This window comes from Pagrus major, chromosome 23 (genome assembly GCF_040436345.1).
Source record: "Pagrus major chromosome 23, Pma_NU_1.0".
Lineage (NCBI taxonomy): Eukaryota > Metazoa > Chordata > Actinopteri > Spariformes > Sparidae > Pagrus > Pagrus major.
This window is the reverse complement of record NC_133237.1, coordinates 17,031,846-17,045,509: the sequence shown is the minus strand read 5'-3', so window position 1 is coordinate 17,045,509 and position 13,664 is coordinate 17,031,846. Positions and strand designations below refer to the sequence as shown.

General features: G+C 44.2%; 1 protein-coding gene across 3 annotated transcripts in view; it reads left to right on the top strand.

The window, feature by feature from the left end:
• The window catches only part of LOC141020148 (ubiquitin carboxyl-terminal hydrolase 22-like), a 28,053-nt gene that overhangs the window by 3,655 nt on the left and 10,734 nt on the right, over positions 1-13,664 (top strand). For 2 of the 3 annotated variants that reach the window (XM_073495212.1, XM_073495211.1), the window contains 3 exons: positions 10,477-10,609; positions 12,143-12,256; positions 12,347-12,448. In XM_073495212.1, coding sequence (XP_073351313.1) covers positions 10,477-10,609; positions 12,143-12,256; positions 12,347-12,448 — 349 coding nt within the window. Of the gene's footprint in view, positions 1-10,476; positions 10,610-12,142; positions 12,449-13,664 lie in introns of all 3 variants that reach the window. The other variant, XM_073495210.1, reaches the window with a different exon arrangement.

Sequence of the window (13,664 nt, the reverse complement as noted above, 5' to 3'; positions counted from 1 at the left end):
TTGGGATGAGCATGTAGATTCATACTGTGTGTCGGCTACAAATTCTGGATTTAACTTGGTGACATTTTTGATATCGTTGTGGACTCCTTCAGGCTTTGTGTCTGATGTCCTTTTGCGTAAACATGACTTAATTGTCCTCAAAAGCTTCCTATACCTAAATAATTTAATATGCTCCAGAGAGAAAACAATTAAATCCAAATTGAGCAGTGTGTTAAAGATGCTCCACTAAGGGAGATGGCAAGAATGAACAAGTATGCATTTTCTCTGTGATGTTAATAGACATTAAATCAAGATTTATCTTTTGTGCGTCTGAGCTTCGTTATACTTCTGTTCTGGTCGAGGCGTGCCGCGTGTCCTGTCAGACAACACCCGCTGTCAGTTTGTGTCGCATAACAAAAACCAGTTCAGTTTCAGATTGCAAAGGAGGAACTCTTTTTCTAATGTGCTTCCAGTTTTTACCGCCCGGGTCTTTGCTCTGACCTGTCTCTTAATCTATCATTACTGTGTTTGTTTAGTAAGCGATTGCTCAAGTACGGTACGTGAGCTTTAGTGCGCCCTTGTATGAACAGATTTCTTCTGCTTCCTTTGCTAATTGAGATTCATGTTCCACCAGATTGTCAAGTGCCATTCGGGCATGACTCTCACAGAAGGATTTCGAAGATAGAAACCTGCACGCCCCTTGCTTTTAACAGTTAAAATTCACTCTTCTTCTTCAGTCATATTCATAATTTATAGTTTGTGAATGACTGTTGGTGTGAGTATTCATGAAGGTCACGTTTGTAGGGTGGACTGTTTTTACTGTTTTTTATCGGTAAGGAGTAGTTCAGTGTTGACTAATGTAGAAAATTTGCCGTGCAGTTAAACCGGAGCTATTATCTTAGGTGGAGTGGAAATTGAACGCGATGAAAGCAGGGTGGGCGGGGTGGGCAGATTTTTTTTTTTACAGCCATAGCCGCTTTGAAGAATTTGCTGTCACTTTGATTAAAGGGGGTAAGGGTCGTGATTAAAGAGCTGATTGAACTCAACTTTTTTTTTTCATCTTGTAGTTTTGATAAATCATAAATGATCAGAGGAACCGTAACACCCCCCCCGTCCTCTTTCCCACAAGTGCAAAAGCCCCTCTCTGCTTGTGATGAGGGAAGATGAGAGAGAAAGCGTTTGCTAGATGTTTCTGGGAATCTCAGAGGTAGAAGAATGGATCTATTTTCAATGATGACACATTTACTTCCTTCTGTCACTCTTCTCCCCCCACCCTCTCCTGTTCTTTCACCTCACACGCAAACACACAAAACGCACCGAGGCTCAGCCAATCCCAGAGAGCGGCTCATTCCTGTGCTGTGAGCAGATCTCTTTGTCAGATCAGTCTCCCATCAACATCACAGGCCCGCTCCCTGACTCATCAGCATACGTTTGTAGCATCAGGATCTGTTCCTCCAGCCTCTTGCTTGTTCCTCTTCTGCGCTCACTCCCACGCTTTTTCTTCCCCCTTTTCTCTCGCTTTCGCTTTCTTTTTTTTCTATTTGCAAACCTCTCTCAGCCTACGACTCTCATTGCATCTTGATTATCCCATTAAATTTGTGCAAATAAATGCTCGCATTGTGTAATCTTCTGATTATCATAATAGGGTGGTTGACACAATTTAAAAATTACACAAATTATTCACTGCACCGTTAAACCGCCATGCTCAAATATAATTTTCTATTCGCATTGATCGTGTGAAATTCATAGCCAAGCCTCTAATCCTGCCATTTCCTCCTCTTTCCATTGTTTCCTTCTCCCCTCAGCCCACTGCCTCATAGACTCGACTCAGTGGGTCTGGTGATGTCAGACGTTGGTTTCTGGCCCCCGTCCAGCCCTATTTCTTCCATGTCTGTGTTCTCTGTCACTCCCAGGTCTTGTCTAATGTGGCTTTCCGTCTGCCAGTCACTGTGGCTGTGGCCCAGTGACTCAGACTGAACAAATGGCACAAGGTCTGTAACCTCCTCTCAGAGTAATCTTGTGTCACCTTGTGGTGTTCCTTTCTCGTGCTTTTAACTCCCCAATATTTTCCACCTCAAAGAATCCTGCCTCTAGTAGATATTTAGCATCTTATTTAACAGTACGTTGGCAATATAATGGATGTGAAGTCTTCCTCATTGTGCTGGATGTGCTCTGCCCTCAGCGCTTTCATCTTGGCTTTTTATTTCAGATCAGAGATGATTTGGTTTTTTTTTTGACATTGAACAACAAACTCACTAAAATCTGGCTTTTCTCTTCAATTGGAAAGGGTACAATTTGCATTAATTCCTTCGTCAAATGACTCTGCAGTAGTCACAGGTATCCATGAATAGAGCTAAGTGTCAAATTTCATTACTTTTATGGCACCAGCCGAATTGCCTCGGAGTGTCAACAATTGTCTTGTCATTCGATACCAAATACCGAAGGAGTTAATATCTCACCAGTGTCAGTGAGCCAAAAAGCATGCAGCATGCTTGTTGTAGTTGGTGCTAGTTGGCTGTCTCGTAGCATGCAGGAAAAACACTTGGTTACGCCCAGAGACGTTGCTCATCACGTGTATGTGTAATGTAATCTTTTGTTTGATTCATGATTCATTCAGTACCTAGTATCAAAGTCAATGGATCGGTACCAGTATCAATGTTTTTTTATGATACCCAGCTCTACCTATTGGCTCCAGCTTCAGTTGACTGTGATGAAAATATGACACATGGGTGTACACACTAATTTCTTTTTTTTTTTTTTGGTGCTTTTGTGATGTCAAACATGACAAACCAGAAAACAAAACAACAAGGATGCAGGATGCAGCTTAGAGCAACAAAACAAAAAGGCAAACTCATCTACTGGCTCCACTAGCACTTAGAATTACCATGACCTGGATGACTGAGAACCTTCATCATCATCTACTAATTTTGTAGTAAAACTGGAAGGCACATGAGTGAAACTGGTGGTAAAGGAGGAGGATGGGCTGCTGCATGAGGCTGGTAATTGACAGTTTTAAGTTTTGCCCTCAGAGCAGCAGTGGAGAGAAGACTCATGAAAAATGCATCGTATGCGCAGTGACCATGTAAGCTTATAAGGCTCGGTAAGGGTTATATTCGAAAGTGTGTGTGTGTGACTGTGACTGAGGACGAGCGTGACTTTGCGTTTTGATTAAGCTCATCTCTCTAAGCTGCATCCTGCTCTCGTCTCATTCGACTGTCCAACAGCTTCTGGAAAGACATCACTGCTACAAAGCATGCTGGTCATGGCCTGAGCCAGCCAATGAGGCTGCTGTCCAGCCCCTCCCTTAGTACCACCATCTGGCTAATGAGCTGTCAATCACTCTCCAGGGGCCGGCCAAGCCCAAAACCAAGAAGCAATCAATCTCTTCGAGTGCGGACACTCAATTATTCCCTATTGTTAAAAGCTTGGGCCCAAGTGACAGCTTTTCTTGGAACTAGGGGTTTTGTGTGGCAATGGTTTTCTGTCCTCGTAAAGAAAAAAAGTAAAGATTGTGGCTTTAGACCTCAGGTAATTTATTACTTAGGTCTGCTCTATATATACTACCTTTTAAAGACTCCGTGGTGCAGTAATAGCCCCACTGTGCCTCTATTATATAGGCAGTGCTCAGAGATTTTCCTGGAGGTAATGCCTCAAGGCGCTGTGCATTTTGATTGGTGCTGTGGGGATAAATCAACTTCCGATCTGATGAGAGTCCAATGGGACCATACAGAAGCTCTGTGCATTGGGCGCAAGTCACGTCACCACCCCCTCTTCAGTGTGCGTGTTTTCTTTCGGTGGAGCAGGATGGTTGTGGGCATCTGGTAGCTGCGAGGTTTGACAAATGATCACCAGGCCTTTTGTTAAGCTAGAGCGAGACTGTTAACCATCTGTGCAGACAAACACAAACACACTGCCTTCTGCGTGATCTTGCCTCTTTGCCGTACATGTTTGTCAGTGTTTTTGCTTGTGGATTTTTCTGTCAGCCTTGGTCAGTCTACACACTATGAACTAGGCAGATGTTGGATTGGTGCTGTCTTGTGTGAGGGCGTGTCTGCGAGTATTTACGACTCCTTTATCTGGAATTTTTCCAAGCATGCGTGTTCGGTGTGAATTCCACTTGTCCTGATCTAATCATGTACACAGATCGGCCACAACACCAACCACCTGCTTAATATTGTGCAGGTTTCCCTTTTGCAGCTAAAACAGCTCTGACGCGTTGAGGCATTGCCATAAGACCTCTGAGGGTGTCCAGTGGTGTCTGGCTTGGGACGTTTGTAGTAGATCCTTTGGGTCTTATGGGTTGGGGGGGGTGGGGCAGGATTTGGACCTAGGGAATTTGGAGGCCGGGTCAACACCTTGGGCTCTTTGTTGTGTTCCTGAGCAGTTTTTGTGGTGTGGCAGGGTGCATTGTCCTGCTGGGGGTGGCCACCTCCATTGGGGAGTACCATTGCCATGGGGGGGAGTACTTCGTCCACAACGGTGTTTGGGTGGATGGTGCGTGTCAAGTGCCAAGGTTTAGCAGCATAGCATTGCATTGTTACGAAATTATCAATGTTACTCGCATCACTTGTCAGGAGTTCTGATGTTGTGGCCAATTGGTGTATATATGTTCATGGGTAACCAGTCTTTTGGTCCACATGATTCTTTCACACCATACTATTAGTATAACAAACCTTTTTTACTCTACCTTTGTGAGTAGAAACCCTTCTGTCGCCTCCCCTTTTTTCTCCCACACCCTCTGATCTCTGAAAGCACAACTCTCTGTAATCGAGTGATCCTAATCGGATTCACACATGTATCCTGTGTGCTGCAAACCCTCCTTTATCAAACCAACTTTCACAACCTCCACAAACTCCTACGAGAAGCATTGAACAACATTTTGGATCCTTGCATCGAAGCTACCCCACCATGAGAATCTCAGTTTAGTTCCACTCCATCCACATTTTTATCACGTTTTATTTCGTTTCCTGGAGATGGCAGGAAGCCAGTCTCCATAGGCTTTGGGTTTAGCTATAATGTCCTTATAGCAGCATGTGACAGTATGAGGCCAAACTACACACTCCAACAATCCCTCAACTCGGAATCATTTGGATGAGGTGGGAATACGTTCTCACGCGTACCCCACGCTGCATGTCACTGTCAACAGAGGTTACAATGAGCCAGCTCAGAACGGAAGTGAAAAAAGAAGAGTGGGAATCATATTGCGACCGTCTCTCTAGGGCTGCTTACTGAAACTGCATTTCGCAGGCTGGGCATTGTCATGTGGAGATTGTGTGGAGCGAGGAAGGGAGGGGGGGGAGGGGGTAACAACATCATCCTGCCAAGGCACTGACAGGCTGCAGCCCCACGGGGTCAGTCGGCAGCACGGCTCTGGAGCATCACCATCAGTCTTCTTCCCCAGCCTCTCTCGGCTTGTTCATATTAGATACAGAATCAGAAAGAGAGAGTACGTGTGTCTGAGTCCTCGAAGCAAATGTCTAACAATGTCCATGTGTTTATATGCTTGTGGAAAGCGTTTCTTTGTATGCAAGTATGATATCCAGTGTGCAGCATGCATGTCAACCATCATCAATTTTGTTGGCGTATGAGCATGTGTGCATATAGAAGCATGCACATGCTTATGAGCTTATGATTGTGAGGCAGCATGGTGAGTCACTGCTCTCTACTCCGTATTGACTCGCTCTCCCCTTCCCCGCCCCGGTCTGTTCTTTGCAGCAGCAGAGGCGTGCTCAGTAGAGCCAGACCTTTGTCCACATCATAATCGCCGTCGTCCGTCTCTCTCCTCCACAGTTACAGCTCATCACATTACTGGCTCATTTTGAATATATGAATGCATTAACCTAAATGCTGAGGGCGGAGTAATGCAGGAGGAGATGGAGAAACATGGATGTTACTTGATGTAGATTTATGTATGCAGCTACATCTGGGGTGTTGGACTTTGAGTAGGGCTGGGTCAATACTTTTATGGCACCCACCAAATTGCCTTGATACTATCGAGTATCAAAATATTTCTTGTCATTTGATTCCACATTTCAAGACCTAAGAACGAAATCTCGTCAGCGGGGGCCAATAAGCATGCAGCTTGCTTGTTGTGCCAAGATCTAATAGTGCTGGTGATTGGCTTATTGGCTTGTTAAAACCTATTTAATAAAATTGGTATTAAATAAAAGTAGCTTTCAGGAGCTGGTATCAAAGTCAAGGTATGTTGCTATTTTATAACCACTTTATATCAGTGGCATAAAATGGTTAAAGTAACAATGATATTGTTTATTGTATTTATTTCTGGGGCAGTGTATCTGCTCGCAGACTCAGTGGACCCACAGAACATGTCATGCTACCTTCACATTAAAGATGCATCGGAGAACTATTCATCCGGCTAATGCCTTTCTGCATCTGCTCTTCCATCAATCAACAGCTTTCTATGTGTTGGGCATTCTCCTGGACACGGAGCCCCAGCCTAACTCGCCTCAAAGAGCGCATCCCATATGGGAGATGCAGCCGAGGGCAGCATGAATGCGAGCGTTGCTACCTGTCCGACACTTGTTCCAGTCATATGAGCCTGCGGCTGATCAATAGCTGATCTAATAGAACATTAAAAGCCCCGGGAGCAGAAAGATGCTGGATTGCTGACACTGAGGAATAGACAGCCTGTGAACCCCGGTGCATGGGGGAAGAGCACAGAGAAGCCAAGGGAGGGTTGGAGAGGAGATAGATTTTCTGCCCCACTAAAGGGGTGTTGAGGCAAGGGGAGGGTGAGGAGGAGGGCAAGGCGTGGCATTGGCAGGGCTTCTTGTTTTTGACTTGGAGTCCTGGTGCAAAGGAGGAGGTGGAGGAGTGGGGACAAACAACATAACGGCTTAGGTAGGACGGGGCTTGAATAGGCAACTAAAAGATATATTCAATAATTCAGTTGAACTCATTTGTTTCCTCTTCATGCAGGGCACACAGGGTTTTATCTAGACTCTGCAAACACAAGGCCTGCTTCACACTTTATCCCTTTCTATATCTGCCGTGCCTTCTCTTCTTTTTAGCATGTCAGTGACACAAACTCTACCTTAAAGAGACTGCTGTAGATGTCTGTCCTGATCTTGGCTTTCCTCGTCACGCATTCCTCTGGGAGACACACACCCATTCAGAGCTGGCCGTCTAACACACCAATATGAATAAAAACAGAGCTTAGGGTCTGCGACCCTGAATATCCCCTCTACTGCAATGTCATCACAATCCAGCCCACGCCTACTAATGCTCAGCCAAAACACAGACCTGACTGTGAGTTTTGCGGCCTATCTCTGCGGCGGTGCACAGTAGCATGTGTCTGGCGCTTTGTATTAACACCCATAGGCCTATATCCCCAGCATACCATGACACAAGCAAATGAATATTACATTTCTTCGACTCGCTCATACAAATAGAGGTCTACATGGGACTGTTATTTCAATCTTGCGCCCACCTGCTCGTGCAGAATTTCCAACCATTTCCGCCCACTCCCACAGATGAGCTACCCAGGGAGATTCAGAGCTTTTCTATTGCAACATTTTTATTTTTTTTTTTGGTTAAAAATCTGTTGATCTTTTCCCACAGGGAACATAAGATGAGTTTGTTTTTTAACTAAGGAAATACACATAGTTACTCAACAGTTTATTAAGACACCTTATTACGGCTCCTCGATCATGGCAAAAAGTCATAATCAAAATATTTAGGCCATTATTGGGATCACTTTTTTGTAGCTCAGTTACTTGTCTTTGGAAACATCATTCATTTATTTGATTTTTCAAAAAATAAATAAAGAAGAAGTTTTTTGAAAGTGGATTTCCTTAAGCTTTAATCGATTAATGTCTTAAAACCTTAATAATATATGATAATAAATAATCTAAATTCTAATTTAATAAATGTTAATGTATATTAAAATGTTGTTTTTATTTTGAAATGCCACTCTCTCTTCCTTCGTGGCTGCTCCAAGCACCAGTACCATAACAGCACGATTAGACGCGCACCAACATTCAAGCAGTGGCTGGCTTGGACAGGTTTTCACAAACAATGGCTTACTTGCCCGCAGTAAGCTGAACTAAACATGCCACAGCCTGGCTGAAGTGAGTTTAGGCTTTATGGAGGGGAATGTGCACAGCTGTAAACGAAAGGTGAGTCCCATTTATAACGGTCGACAAATGGAAAGTATCATTGCGAAACAGAATGCGATGCAGTAAGCGTTTATCTTTGTTATATGCTTTCCATAATCGCTGGAAGCCAAAGTTGTAATTGACAATAAAATTTGATTAATTGTGAATATGATGTAGATTAAGAATTGAAAGCTTATTTAGTCTTTTCTACTTGACTAGAGAAAGAGAGTGACGGATAGAAAAATAATTTTATTTGGCAATGCATTTAGATTAAGACCAATATCCGAATATTGGCCTCATTAGACTGTATGCCCACTCCCAACCACAATAGAATATAGTTACTTGTTCACTATAAGATTAACCTTTTGAGTCATCCTGTGAGTTTAGTGATCATTGCTTTATTATTAGTTTATTGGTTTGAGTTGTGTAGTCTTCGCATTCTTCTGTATTGTGTGTTAAGAGAAAGAACTGAAACTGACTGGCACAACCTATTTTATTGCTCTACAACAATACACTCGACTGTTGCTCAGATGGTGTCAGGTGATACTATTGTATCTCCAGTCAAAGGACGGCGTCAGGCAGACAATACACTTCAGGGCTGCTGAGATCATGTCCAATAGCTTAAGCTATGTGTGTAGGAGTGTCTTCAGAGCTAGCTCTCACAGTGTACCAGAAACCGAAAACTGGTGAATCTCTCCAGCCAATAGTTTCTTTCTCATGTAGTTTCTCTTCACCTCAGCTTCTCACCTCCTTTTACCTCTGCCTTCTCTCAGTGAGTGGGCGACTCACTGCGGCAGGTCTGCGCCCTGAAAGCCTTTGATTAGATCGCTCTGTCTTTCCTCTCTTATTCAATTTCTCCAAAGCTGGCTTGCAGACTACTTTTCTGCTGCGCTTTCACTTACATTAGCAACATCACTGTTCCGGGAAAGCATTGAGAGCATCCCTCACTGAAATATTTTACATTAGCTCATGTATGTATTGTTTTTAACGTGGCATTTTAGTATACAATCTGCATGTATACTTTTAACCCTGTATAGATGTTATGTTATGGATGTGCTTAAGTTAAACAAGCTGCTTGCCATTTATAGATATTGGCTACATGTGTAGTAAAAACAAAGTTGCATACTGGTGTTACCCTGCAACTTTCCTGATCAATGCGTACATAGACCAGTATGTTCGTTGATACTATAGGCAGTATCAGAAGCACTTCTATCAGAAGCACTTCTGATACTGCAGGTAAAGCTACCAAAACTGACATTCCTTCTCTATATTATCATGTTGTTCATCACAGACTTTGGGTAGCATCACCTCAGACAGTTTGACCACAACCGAGGCTCCAGGTTCAGTTAGTCCGACGCGCCAGATGGTTTGTTTACAGAAACATCCCCCTTGAAGACCCCATTCAAAACAATTTGGCGAAGGGCAGACACTTAAGAAAATACTTGGCAGGTTATTCGACAAACTGTCCGTCTGTCACTGTCCTACAGGGGTAACTTCAAGGCGTGCAGACTTCAGTATTTTACAAATGTCAGTAGACTGGACTTGTAGAACGAAAGCAGATTGTCCACTAGTTAACTGATGGCAGCTAGCGACGGTCTCCCTGACGATAAAAGAAATACGAAAAATGAGAAAATGCTGAAATGGGTCACCAATTATACCTGGGTGGGGTGGCCAAGTAAAGTCTATGTGTGGGAAACACCGATGGCCACACTTGTCGACCACCTTTTGTTCAGCTCATCTTTTCTCTCCCCTTATCTTAATAAATGTTCCTTCTTAGTTGATGATGGTCTCCTCTTTCTCATGGTTGTTGTTAAATGTTAACATGTAAACAGTCAAGCCATCCTGTGCGCCTGTGAATCCCGCTGTAGGGCTCGTTTTAGCTGGTTTGCCAAAGATGTCAGGCACTCTAATGTACAATTCTTCAAGTTACCTCAGGGTGCCATAGTCGAACCAATTACACAAACTCCAGCTGCTGTCAGTGTGTGCTTTCAGACAGATTCCCCTTGCCTTCTCCAGTGTGCCTGCCAAGCATTAAATCCCATCATGCTCTGCATGTGTTAAAGAGTGCAAGATTCAGTGTGGAAATATGTTGTTATTCAACTGCATTGGATTTGTCAACGGGCCCAGCAAATCTTAAGCCCGTCCTCATATCAGGCTTATTCAAGCGTTGGTCCTCCAGAGTGTTTGTGTGACTGACTGCTAGATAGAAATCTAATTCATCTGGCAGGGAGTTCCACTCTCTCTGCCTACGCCACTCTACATTATAGCTCAGGGCTATGTCCTGCTGCAGAGGATTCTCTCACCGCACTGACTCTCCTCTTCTTTCTTCCCCGTTGTCCTCCCCCACCCCGCTTCCTTCCCTTGTGTGTTTCCTCTCCAGGCCAAGTCGTGTATCTGTCACATGTGTGGCGCCCACCTGAACCGGCTCCACTCTTGTCTCTACTGCGTCTTTTTCGGCTGCTTTACGAAGAAACACATCCACGAGCACGCGAAAAACAAGAGACACAATCTAGGTAAGCCACGCAACTCACTCACAAGCGCATTTTCCCTCCATACGTCCGAGCCCTCAGTCCCATCACGTCAGTCCCCACATTCACATGCGCCCCTGTGGCCCACTGCAGCATCAGCTATTATCAGTGAGGGATTACAGCATTACTTGGGGCAACTTCCTCCACTCCTTTCTGAGCAGCACATTACCATTCTGGTGGGAGCGCCTTATCCAGTCAAATGTCATGGTTTTAAGTTGGTACACCCCCTCTTCATGCAGCAGCAAGGGAAGGGTCGACATTGCTAATCCACAGCTACCAGAAAGCCTAGCTTCAGCCTTACATGCTAATTATGCTAAATAACACAATGACACTAATGAGCAAGATTTTGATATTACCCTGACGTGGACAACTAAATATGGAAGCGGGGGAGACTGTAGGGTGGCTAGGTAGTTGTCTGAATGGCTTTAATTGATTTAATGCATTTCAACAGTTTGGTTACACACACACATTTGCACACGCACACATACATATACCCCAAGTGCATGGCTACAGTGTTAATTAGCTTTGAGCTTTCCACAGGAGCCTCTCTGACACGGGCGCTCTGTTCTCCTCCACCTCTAATCAACTTAATCCTAACTCCCCTGTCTCCTAGATAGCAAGCTCCCTTCTCAGGACTCCTTTTACGTCTTTTTCATCTCCTTTTCCTTAACAACCTCACTCCTCAGGACTCCTTTTGTATCTTCTTCCTGTTCTTTTTTTTCTTTCTTGCTACCTCCCTCTCTGGATGCCTTTCAAGCCTTCTACCCCTCCTTTGCTTTCAGGTCCCCATCCTCTCATTCTTTGCTCTCGTCCTTCACTCAAGAATGAAAATAATGAAATGCGTACCTTGTGCATTACTTTTAGTCTGGTGTGTCTTCTTCCTATCGCAGCCACAGTGTTGCTCTCATTTTTCTCTCAACGGGGTTGCTATTGTAGGACAGGAGCATCCAATCCACACACAGTTACCGAATGCGGCCGCAGAAAATAAATAATTTTAAAGTAACATAATTTTTTTCTGCATGATTTAATCTAACATACACGCAAACACAAATAATGTCACTGTGATGACAGCATAACATATAGCACTCAGGTTTTTTCTACGTGATGTATTAACTCACTTTCTCAGTATGGGTAGCGCCGAAAACAAAAGAAATGTCCGGCGAAGCTATAAATAGGTTGTCACGGCAACAGAGCTGAGGTATTGTTGCGCTGGAGTTTTAGGATGGAAGAGGACGGTGTGTTAGTTGAAAGCCCATGTGGGGCGGGGGGTGGGAGACGAATACACCTATTCCATCACCACTCCGCTCACATCATCTTATAATTGTTCAGTGCAGCCGATGAGATGGAAACATACCGCAGTCAATGGAAAATGCCGGGCGGAGCGGAGAAAGCAATTGTCTTGAGGCTGACTGTGCCGGCGAGGTTGGACAGTAAAATAAAACTCACTGTGTGTTGGAAAAATCTATTTGTAATTATGGTTCAATCTCTCTCTCCCTCTCTTTCCCTCCCTCCCTCCAGCGATAGACTTATTATACGGCGGAATATATTGTTTTGTGTGTCAAGACTACATATACGACAAAGACATGGAGCAGATTGCCAAAGAGGAACAGAGGAAAGCCTGGAAATTGCAAGGTACACCACTTTGTTTTTGTGCCAGAGAACTTAATGCAGCTTTTCGAAACGAGGCCGCCGTCACACTTTGTGTTTCTTTTGTGTCCGCAGGCATCGGGGAGAAATACACAACGTGGGAGCCGACCAAGAGGGAGCTAGAGTTATTACGACACAATCCAAAGCGGAGGAAAATCACTACGAACTGTACCATAGGTGGGCAATAGACTGTACTGTTCAGTCTGCACAGCTTTTCATCCTGAGACAGTGTGTGTGTCCTCTGTGGAGACGCTTTAAAGCTGTTTGTGTCTCTACATGTGCCAATAGTGCAAGTGTGCTTTGGATCACACGCATTTAACTGTGATACCCGAGGTCAACCGTACTGGGGCAGCCCCACAGACGAGAGGCAGAACACGGTGTTCCCTCTGTGATGGATGCACACCACAGCGGGCCTGAATTTGTCTCTGTGTCGCTCCACAAGTTGTTTTCCCAGTGTTCTGTTCTGTTCTCTCAGTGGTCTGCTGCATTGTTTTTTTCCTGCCATCGTTTCTCTGATTTTGTACATGCACTTTGGTGATTTTTTTACTTTCCCTCTGCCAATCCCTTGGCCAGTAGACTGTGGGTCTGTTTATGTGTGTGTGCACACCCAGGACCAGTCTGAAGTCTCAGCGCCCCTTGCTGAGCGCTCTCTTCCAGAACCAAACCTTGTTCAATTGGATTAGACTCAAGACCTCGCTGTGTCTCACCTGTTCTGCTGGAGGACTGTAGCTTTACATTCTCACTCTAAATGAATCCATTCACAGCTTTGGGGTCTGTTCCAATATACACATGGTTTTGATGGCAGACCAGACCCAACACCATATTGTTAAATTTCCAGACACACACACACAAAAAAACTAAATCCATTGCCAGTGGCATTATGTTCATGTGTGGTTCCATACATGGCTGCAACTACTAAATTTAGAGCACGGAAGGCACGGTGTTTTTTTTTTTTTTTAGGCTAACCCGGAAATTAGCATCACCATGGTTCCCTTGACAAAAAGCCAATGGGATTTTTCCACTAGACTTTGGATAATTGCTGAAAAAAAGCTTTGTGGAAAACACTTATGATACTTAGATGTTCTCGGCCAATCTGAGTTGAAAATCTCTCCACTTTTCAGAAAGGCGCTGGTGACGTCACCATTGCTCTTCTTCTAGGAAGAGGTGATGATAGTCACTGTATTTTTGTCTCCTACGGATCATGTCATGCACCCACATCTTCCTTGCTCCGCAGCTGATGGCTGGAGCTGTGACACCAGGGACATCATCATTAATAAGCTAATTGCCCATGCAAAGTATGAGGGCAAGCATCCTCCATTTGGTACTCATGGTAAAAAAAATAAATAAAAATAAAACAATGTCAAATAGAAAACGAACAGATGGTAAAAAGCAT